At 41.7% G+C, this 10,136-nt stretch overlaps 2 protein-coding genes across 2 annotated transcripts; one reads left to right on the plus strand and one right to left on the minus strand.

Moving 5' to 3' along the window:
- p2rx7 (purinergic receptor P2X, ligand-gated ion channel, 7) lies at positions 1–5,658 on the plus strand. Its single transcript, XM_028996310.1, has 13 exons — positions 1–360; positions 948–1,092; positions 1,305–1,376; positions 1,466–1,538; positions 1,640–1,736; positions 2,365–2,445; positions 2,537–2,678; positions 3,299–3,435; positions 3,515–3,605; positions 3,699–3,764; positions 3,928–4,032; positions 4,151–4,258; positions 5,011–5,658. The coding sequence occupies exons 1-13, from the start codon at positions 242–244 to the stop codon at positions 5,518–5,520; spliced, it is 1,746 nt and encodes a 581-aa protein (XP_028852143.1). The 5' UTR covers positions 1–241; the 3' UTR covers positions 5,521–5,658.
- Positions 5,659–8,349: 2,691 nt separating this feature from the next.
- snrpd3 (small nuclear ribonucleoprotein D3 polypeptide) lies at positions 8,350–9,876 on the minus strand. The gene is made up of 4 exons (XM_028996023.1): positions 9,638–9,876; positions 9,233–9,370; positions 8,888–9,080; positions 8,350–8,522 (listed from the first exon to the last, which is right to left on the minus strand). Exons 2-4 carry the CDS (start codon positions 9,356–9,358, stop codon positions 8,458–8,460), a joined length of 384 nt encoding a protein of 127 aa, XP_028851856.1. The 5' UTR covers positions 9,359–9,370; positions 9,638–9,876; the 3' UTR covers positions 8,350–8,457.
- Positions 9,877–10,136: the final 260 nt, after the last annotated feature.

The following is a 10,136-nucleotide window of genomic DNA, read 5'->3' on the forward strand; positions in this document are numbered from 1 at the left end:
GAGCCACACCAGGGAGACCTGCGGCGGGACACGTCGCTCCCTGTCTGGAAGAACAGTGGTGGGCTGCACCGTGGGCAAGAAACAAAGGTCCCTTGTCGGCCGCTGATCTCGACCGTCCACTCGCCCCCTTCCCCTTTCGCGCCAGCGAGAACCAGGCTCGTCGCCGGAGGAGCGCTTCCTCCTGCGGACTGTTCCCTCGACTACCCTCGCCCGGAACGGAAGCCTTCCCCGCGGTCCCGCGATGCGCTGCAGCCCGCTGAACCTCTGCGAGTACGAGACGAGCAAACTCGTCCGGATAAAGAGCGTGAAGCTCGGCTCGCTCAAATGGGCGCTGAACGGCGTCATTCTCCTGGTTATTTGGTGAGTATCGCCTGTAAATCTCGCGGAAGGTGACGGCTGCACTGCGGCAAAGCGCGGCGTCGATCCAAAACGTAGTTCCGGTTGAAAAACCTGATTGGCCGAGACAGCGTTCTAGACGTTCGGTGTATTAATGCGCAGAGGCGTTGTCAGTGTTAAGTTATCTGTTCACGAACAGAGTTGTACATATTTACAGATGTTATTACTGTTTTTTTTTTTTTTTCAAATTCTGTGTCCTACACTCTGCCTTTATCACACCCAGACATTTAATCGTTATACTAAAAAATACAATACTCTCTCTCTCTCTCTCTCTCTCTCTCTATATATATATATATATATATATATATATATATATATATAGAGTATACACACACAGCCTAGAGTTTAACACACTCACCTATGTCCCTGAACAAGACACTTAACCCTAAGTTGCTCCAGGGGGGGACTGTCCCTGTAACTACTGATTGTAAGTTGCTCTGGATAAGGGCGTCTGGTGAATGCTGTAAATGTATATGAATTCATTATCTTAAAGCAGTACTAAATATTTGTTTTTGTTCCATGATGACCTTTGAACCCTGGATGTGTGGTAGCATCATGCTGCTGTGGAATAAAGAGTACCAGGAGTATGACCTAGTCGTCAGTTCTGTCACAACAAAGGTCAAGGGAGTGGCCCAGACCAACACGGCGGATTTCGGCGAGGTAGTGTGGGATGTGGTGGATTACAGTCCCAATGAGGTAACTCCCTCACAAGCATACGGAGGCGTGATGTGTCAGAGGGCACACAATTACACAAAAACTCAATTTATTACAAATGTGTCTTTACATGACTTGTGTGGTTTTAACACACAAGGGTGATTTTTTTTTTATTGTCTAACTTGTTGTATAGCAAGCCATGCTGCTCTGTTTGTTTGTTCCCGTTTTGACGGCCATGCCGTAACTCTTTGCAGGAGAAAAACTCCTTTTTTGTGGCCACCAATTTCATAGTGACAAAGAAACAAAAGCAGGGGAAATGTCCAGAGGTATGTTTGCTAGTGTTTTCCTTAGCCAGTGCACAGTGATTTGTTTTGCCGCTGACCTGTGAAATACATGACCTTTGCCTGTTCTTCAGGTTCCTCACTATGGGACTCTGTGCCGCACCGATAATGACTGTAAGAAGGGTCTCTGGGACATCAGGAGTCATGGTATAGTGATCTTGTGTGCCGATGCTGTGTGATCACGCTGCTGAAGCCTTCAAAATTCTGGTGAAGAGAGTAATGAAACTGAACCCCTTCCCCTGTTTCAGGTGTTCAGACGGGTGTCTGTGTTAAGTTTGATGTGACAACAAAGACATGTGAAGTGTCTGCTTGGTGTCCCATTGAAAACACGAAAAAACCTCCCAGGTGCAGTATGACCATTAAATAAAAATAAACCTGCCCCGTCCTTCGTGTTAAAACCTATGATGTCATCATGTTAAGGGGACAGGCCGCACAGATTCATAGTGGCTGTTCTTACTTTGCTGATCTCTGCTATCATTGCATTTATATTACATAATGATTTTGAAACTGAGCTTGTGCAGCTACTTTTCAGTAAGTACGTTATAAGAGCATGTTTAAAATGAAAATGACCTCATCCATGTATTTAAAGCAGCACAAGAGGAACTCATCCAGTTGTTTTGAAGATTTGAATCTCTTTTTTTTTTTTTTTTTTTTTTTAAATGGATATTGTAAATGTTATCATGGGTGCTCTTATGCATAGTACTCCTATACATTATGTGCTCTGTTGCTTTCCATCCAAACGCATGTTTGCAAGCTGCTGTGGTGCTTACATGCCTACGTACCAGTGGTGACTCTGCTTACACTTCAGATGCATGGTTTTCGGCAGTGCCGATTTAGGGAACTTTCCGAATCCTATTTTACTGAATGAGGAAGTGTGTCATGCAGTTTCCACAGATTAAGAAATGTTAATTTACATTTCATAAGTGTCACATTATCTAGAGTGCACAGATCAAATTAATTTTTTTCATTACAGACCTGCTCTGTTGACATCAGCAGAAAATTTTACAGTCCTAATCAAGAACAACATACGGTTTCCAGCATTTAATTTCATAAGGTAAAGAGTTACATTGTTTGTCTGGATCATGCATGTGGGAAAAAAAAATATTAAAGAACCAATTGAGCTTACTTTTCTGTAATGCATGCAGAAGGAATATTCTGCCAGAAGTGGATGGCAACTACCTGAAGAAATGTATCTACAACCAACGCACAGACCCATACTGTCCTATCTTTCGCCTGGGAGATGTTGTACAGGGGGCCAGAGAGAACTTTGCTGATATAGCAGTAGAGGTCATTCAGTCTTCATAATTTATTCACAAGTGATTTCGGTTACATTTGTTTTTACAATTTCTCATTTAGCTTAAGAATGCATTGTGAGTGTGCTAAAACTACTGTATGCTAATGCTCCTTTCTGGTCTCAGTAAGATTGAATAGCAACTTATTTCTTCAGACCATATGGGTTGCATTTTTGTGCCAGTATGCTATAGAACAAATCTTTAGAACAAAATAGTTACAGTTCAATAGCAAGTACAATTTACTGGGAGTCTTGTGACATTACATTTAAGTCTATTAATAGACCCGTAAGGGGTTAAACTGTCTGTATCTGTATTCATGTATAATAGCAGTGATGGTCTAGCGGTTAAGGAAGCGGACTTGTAACTTTAAGGTTGCAGTTTAAAATTCCTAACCATCAAGGTTCCACTGAGGTCCCCTTGAGCAAGGTATTGTCCCCACACACAGATTCCCGGGTGCCTTTCGTGGCTGCCCACTGATAACTTAGGTTGATGGGTTAAAGGGCACACTTTGTTGTGTCACCATGTGCTGTGCTGGGTATCACAATGACAAAAACAATTACTTACAATAGTCTGTGTTTTGCATTAACTGTATTGTTTAAATTTTTTTCATTGCAGGGTGGTGTCATTGGAATCCAGATAAACTGGGACTGTGACCTGAACCGATTCTTCAACAGTTGTCTACCCAAATATTCTTTCCGCCGGCTGGATGAGAAAGAGAGCAATCGGACACTGTACCCAGGACTAAATTTTAGGTAGACGTCAACAGTCACACAGAATGATTGTTTTAAAACCTTACATTACATTACAACCTTACATTGCTGTCTTTGTCAGGTTTGCGAGGTACTACACAGAAAATGGTGTTGAGTCTCGGACTCTTTATAAAGCCTTTGGGATCAGGTTTGATGTCATGGTATTTGGAAAGGTGAGAGAGCAGCCAAAAGATATTATGTATATAAGATGAGGTTTCAACAATGGTGTCATGGCAAACATCCATTAACATTATATTATTGGTCAGGCTGGTAAGTTCAGCATAGTACAGCTGATTATCTACATCGGATCAACGCTCTCATACTATGCACTGGTGAGTGATACAGTCTACTAAATACTAATATATATATATATATATTTGTGTGTGTGTGTGTGTGTGTATGGTTGCTGCCTATTCTAAAAAAAGGTAAAAAAAAATGTATAAAATGGCTAATTTATAATTTGTTTTATTATTATTATTATTTTTTTCCTTTTAGACGACTGTATTCATAGACTGGCTGATTGGGACCAGTTGCTATTCTAAAGAGTCTCAACAGGTCTATTCGGAGAGGAAGTATGAGTCTGTACAAGATCGGCAGGAGGTGAAACACACACACACACACAATGCAAGCCTTCATTTGCATCCTGGATTACTATTAGTTTAATGTAAAGTAGGGATGAACATGAACAACACTGACTCTATTGTTGTACTTCCCCCAGTGTCTGGTTGGTGTCTCGTTTGTGGATGAGAACCAAATAAGGGTGGTCAAACAGTCCAAAAAGAAGAGTTTACAGGAAGTGAAGCCCCTTTCACTTCACCCGCGTAAGGTATAATAATCAGTATTTCACACAACCGCAAAATGAGGAAGACCCAGATAGAAATGGCTACAGAACTAAAAAACACATCTGCAGACCAGGCCTGACTGGGCATTGAAGAGTGACTGCATTAAATCTGCATTTTGTGGCTGAGGCAGAATAAAAGCGGAGTGAAAGAGTGTCTGGTCAATAATGTCACATATTAAATTTAAAAGTTTAGATTTTTATCATGGGTTGTGACCTTCAAACACCTCACGGTCACAATAAATACTGCAGTCAGATGCAACAGCCTTATCATTTTACATGACCTGACAGTTAGCTCTCATATGGATAATATGAAAGTTAATTCAGCAGTTAATTCAGTGGTGGCCTAGTGGTTAAGGAAGCGGCCTGGTAATCAGAAGGTTGCCGGTTCGAATCCTGATCCGCCAAGGTGCCACTGAGGTGCCACTGAGCAAAGCACCGTCCCCACACACTGCTCCCCGGGCGCCTGTCATGGCTGCCCACTGCTCACTCAGGGTGATGGGTTAAATGCAGAGGACAAATTTCACTGTGTGCACTGTGTGCTATGCTGCTGTGTATCACGTGTGACAATCACTTCACTTTCACTTTCAAAAGACAAGTCAATTACTTGACTGAATATATTGTAAATTTACTACAGCAAAAAAAAAACTATTAAGAAAAATGAAGGACATTTGTTTACCCTTGTTATATAATTATCTTGTTGACAACTCTAAGCTAGACTTGTTTGTGTGAATTTACAGGATGTCTCTTCCAACTTGAGAACTGTAATGAAGGTGTTGCAGAATGGTGCAGAATCACAGAATCGTTCTGGAAAGAACAGATGTAAGGCCGACTTAGACCTTGAAAAAGGCCAAACGGAGCCACTGCGAGAAGAGCCAAAGACCAGCAGCCCATCCTGGTGCCAGTGTGGCTGCTGCCGACCCTCCGGCAGCCCTCACGAGCAGCTCTGCTGCAGATGTGGCCGGGGGCGCTGCCTCACCTCATCCGTCCTATTCCCCAAACTGGTGCTGAACCGCTCTGTGCTGCAGACCGCCCTGCTCTATAGGGATCCTCTTGCTGAGCTGCACGAGGAGGCCCAACTGCGCCACTGGGCCTATGCTCAGTACATCAGCTGGCGATTTGGGGATACCACTCCCAGAGATGCCATACCAGTGATTCCTAGTTGCTGTGTGTGGCAAATCAGAGATGAATACCCAAGCCAAGATGGGAAATATAGTGGCCTGAGGCTGAATGGCGGTCAAGTTTCATGACCATTGTATGTATGTATGGTTTCATTACAAATCAAAATGTTTTTCTGAAATATCTCAAAGCTATGATATAATATCGAAGCATGGTGGCATGGGTTTAATACCGAACTCGGACCTGTTCTTCTCGCCAATGGTTTAAATATGTGGAAATAAAATGTTACATACTGCCCAAATGTAATAAATAAATTAATACATATGTGTATTTGTATGCATTTATTTTGGTTTGTCTAATATTTATGATCCAAAGTTGTGAGTTCGAATCCAGACTTTGTCTTTGTATCCAGTGTTAATTATGTCTTTTGGTAGCTAAATCAGACAGAATGTATCAAGTGTCTGACTTTGCACATGATAATCCACTATAATGATTGATGACAGACTAGATTCAAAAATTACAATGGTGATCATGACTAAAAATTCAATTCCAGGCCTTCAGAGCTGTTTTACAATGGGAGGACTACAGATAACAGGCAAAGAAATGATGAACTGTGCTGATAATGTGCTTCAGAGCACCCAGTTTGCACTACTAGTTTAAAATAAGGCTCCCCAGAACCTTACCATATTCAAAACCCGCTCCTATGGGCTTTTAATGCAAATAATCCTTACTTTACTTTACTTTGCAGACGCTTTTATCTAAAGCGACTTACAAGATGAAGACACCAGCAATTCTCGTTCGATTTCTATAGAATTTTGAGTTTACAAAACTAAGAGCCCTGATAAGGCCTAACTTGTCAGCAAAGAGCATGCTCGGAGATTGTTAAATGCTAGATGAAGAAAAAAATATAATATGTATAGATATTTTTGTATTATTTTGTGCACGCATGTGCGTGTGTAAGTATTTGTCTGAAATACTTTTTGAATAAGCGGGTTTTCACCTGCTTCTTAAAGGTGGTAGTAGTCTCGGCTAGTTGTATGGAGGGGGGCAGGTTGTTCCACCAGCCAGGGACAACAATGGAGAACAGAGTTGATTGGAATCGGAGACCCCGTGAGGAAGGAATTTTCAGTCTAATTTCATATACATACAATAGCATATTACATACAATAGACTATAGGCGAGCATCAAGGATTTGAACTCAATGCGAGCAGCTACCGGGAGCAAGTGGAGAGAGGTGAGAAGAGGCGTTACATGGGTGTATTTTGGCTGATTGAAGATGAGACGGGATGCCGTATTTTGGATCATCTGGAGTGGTTTTATGGTGACTGCAGAGGCTCCAGCCAGGAGAGAGTTACAATAGTCGAGTTTGGAGATGACCATTGCCAGGACGAGGAGCTGCGTTGCCTGTTGCAAGAGAAAAGGCCTAATCTTGCTAATGTTGTAGATCCGCTGCATATCTTACACTTCTGGACATTCCTTGCTCTGTTAAATCCAGGATACTGGATCAACTTGAACACCAAAACAAGCTCTTGTGCTTTTCAACATGTTTATGTGTATATTTAAATCTGAAATCCTTAAATCTTAGACAAAAATTTTGACTAAATACAGAAATATTGCGATTGCATCAGTTATCTCTGGCATGGTAAATGGAGATCAATTATATACTAAAACTTTTCATTCATTATTATTTTAGCTTCTGACCAACAGATTTGTTTTTCATCAGGACCTCACACATCTACATATTAACCTCGCACATTCACCACTTTTTCCTCTCAAACATATTACTTCTGCCATGCACGCATTCATAGTTTTTCGTTCACATCACAACATTTTTTAAGAAAATATGGTGCATGCATGAGGTTTGTATGTACAGTAGATGCATGAGGAATACAGTGGAGGAAATAATTATTTGACCCCTCGCTGATTTTGTAAGTTTGTCCAATGACAAAGAAATGAAAAGGTCATTTGCAAACTTCAGACGGGCCTGCACATGTGCCTTCTTGAGCAGTTATTTTTTAATTTTCCTTTTGATGAGCTATCTGTCACTGTTAAAATAAACCTACCATTAAAATGATACTGTTCTGAGACTTTTCATTTCTTTGTCATTTGACAAACTTACAAAATCAGCAAGGGGTCAAATAATTATTTCCTCCACTGTATATGGTGTATGCGTGAGGTTTGTATGTATGTGTGAGGAATATATGGTGTATGCAAGAGGTTTGTATGTAGATGCGTGAGGAAAGATGGTGTATATCCGAGGTTTTCTTGATATGGTGTATGCGTGAGGTTTGTATGTAGATGTGTGAGGAATATATGGTGCATGCGTGAGGTTTGTATGTAGATGTGTGAGGAATATATGGTGTATGTGTGAGGTTTGTATGTAGATGTGTGAGGAATATATGGTGCATGCATGAGGTTTGCATATGTGAGGTTTGTATGTAGATGCGTGAGGAAAGATGGTGTATATCCAAGGTTTTCTTGATATATGGCCTAGGGGGCCCCTCATAAAGCACCATCCCCACACACTGCTCCCCGGGTGTCTGTCATGACTGCCAACTAATGGTGGGGTAATACAAACTTTATAAATAGAGAACGCTGCACACTGAGAACACTTCAACATTCTGGACACATTTTTCCAGTCACGCAATGCTTAAGCAACGTTAACTTTAACATGATGTAATTGTGACAGATGCATGCAATGAGTTACTGGTTCATGTTGACCTGCTTGGACAAACGAGAGTACGACCAAGACTAGAAATGCACCCATGTTGACCAAGACAATGATGGAGAAGTGTCGGTGAGTATGCAGCAGATGCACAGCATAGCTATTTAAAAGAAAGAGCTTCTTAGCATTCGTTCTTGTAACTAATGCGTTTTGTCTTTTAAAGATCACATTGGGAAGGACTTACAGGACACCTAGAGTCACCTCAAGCTATCATACCAAAAATTGACAAAAGAAATAAGAAAAAAAAGGAATTGTTTTATTGCAACATTCAGCAACGTTCAGATTAAGTGACATTTAAAAAAAAAAAAAAAAAATTAAAAAGAAATCCAGTGTGAAGGCACCTTTATCGTCTTTTCTGGAAAATATTCCCTCTTCCCATTCCACCTCTTCCACGACCTCTTGCCGCCACTGTTCAAAGGCAAAAGGAAAATGCCATGGTCATCCACAATGTCATCCAGGGACAGTACTGAAAAATACTGCCGTTTGGTAGACACAGATATTTATTCCCATCCAACTCCACAGCAGACCAAGGAACAAAACTACATTTTCAGCTGAAAGTTGCATGGAAAAACCCTCATGGACGTTGAGGCATAAAGATGAACTGGATGGAACTGGGCTTGGTTGGAATGAACGATCTAATGGAGACACCTTATCAATGCCACAGATTCTGATTTCAAACATGTACGACTTTTGGGAAATTAGAATCGTGGCCAACAGAGCGATTAGTCAAGAGACCGGTGGACGGCGCGCGCCTTGAGCAGAGTGGCACATACCTTGGGCTTTAAGGATGGCAGCTTTGCCTCGTCCCGCTCCAGACGCCGGGTTTTTATTCTTCATACTCTTCAACATTGGCGCATTCTTCAGCATGTCAGGCAGAATGAGAAAACGGATCTTGCTTCCCCGAATGTAGACCTGCTCTAACTGAGCGACGCGTCCATCTCTGTACGTCACGGTGATATTAGCCATCTACTTATACACACACACATACACATACATATATAAAATAAAAAAAAGAGGAGGGCATCAATGTAAAACACGTGGTTGTGTGTATAATCATCTAGCATGATGAAGCCAAAATAAGACAAATAGCTTGCAGTCAGACTAGTTTAGTCTCTCACCTGACAGTTCATGTTGTCCTCGGCTTCAATCAGCTTCCCTCGGTACACTTCACCCGTGGTGGTCTCGCAGGTGACGACGTGCCCCTCGGCTTCGTGGAGGACTTTAATTGGGACGCCGATGGACATCTTCAAACTCGTCTGTACAAGAAACCAAGAAACGAAGGAACGAAGGCCTGACTATTCGTTCGGTATATTAAAAACGACGGCAAAACGGAGGTAATTGACTATATTACTGAGAACCGCTGCATGAAAGGTGATTAGTAGTGCGCGCTAACAATTCAGCGCTAATGATTAAAATAGTCCCGACTTAAATGGCGTTCTGGCCACACCTAGTTACACATGGTTACATCCCGCCTTCCCCGTTTTTTGGCCAGAATTCTTTACACGCCGAAAGGCCTTCCTCACCTGAAACTCTCGGCCGCACTTCTACTCCGGGTGCCTTTCTCTTGAAGCGTTTCCGAAACGTACGTCCCCCCTCTATTTCTACACTCAGCTCCCGCCGTTGGAAAGCGAGCCGCCGCCTCCACTGCCCCCTAAAGGACAGGAGGCGAACCACAACGGAGATTTTCAAACTCAGCCTGGAGTTTTAAAAACGATTGGACAGATAACCCTAAAATGACACAAAATGAAATACATAGTCTATTGTATGTAATATGCTGTCCATTGAAGAAAAAGTCTGCGTTTAACCTTTTAAATAAATAAACGATAGAATTTAATAATAAATGAACAAATCTATAATTTTATTGCTCAACTCCTACATACACGTACCCCTAGTATTTAGGCTTTTGAACACTTACGAAAAGAGATGAGTTGTTTCCAGTGGTCTTCTGTCTAGTCAAAACCAACACTCTCTTTTCTCGCGATATTTGCAACAGAGGTAGGGGATTCTTATAAGGGAGCGCAG

Source organism: Denticeps clupeoides, chromosome 11 (genome assembly GCF_900700375.1).
Source record: "Denticeps clupeoides chromosome 11, fDenClu1.1, whole genome shotgun sequence".
NCBI lineage: Eukaryota > Metazoa > Chordata > Actinopteri > Clupeiformes > Denticipitidae > Denticeps > Denticeps clupeoides.

Excerpts from the sequence above, each read along its gene's own strand:
- snrpd3 (XM_028996023.1), bottom strand. The coding sequence starts at position 9,358 with ATGTCCATCGGCGTCCCAATTAAAGTCCTCCACGAAGCCGAGGGGCAC. Across the intron at positions 9,081-9,232 it reads AGGACAACATGAACTGTCAG|ATGGCTAATATCACCGTGAC; the intron begins GTGAGAGACTAA and ends GTGTATAAGTAG. Across the intron at positions 8,523-8,887 it reads TGCCATCCTTAAAGCCCAAG|TGGCGGCAAGAGGTCGTGGA; the intron begins GTATGTGCCACT and ends GCCTTTGAACAG.
- p2rx7 (XM_028996310.1), top strand. The coding sequence starts at position 242 with ATGCGCTGCAGCCCGCTGAACCTCTGCGAGTACGAGACGAGCAAACTC. Across the intron at positions 1,737-2,364 it reads AACACGAAAAAACCTCCCAG|ACCTGCTCTGTTGACATCAG; the intron begins GTGCAGTATGAC and ends TTTTCATTACAG. Across the intron at positions 4,033-4,150 it reads CTGTACAAGATCGGCAGGAG|TGTCTGGTTGGTGTCTCGTT; the intron begins GTGAAACACACA and ends TACTTCCCCCAG.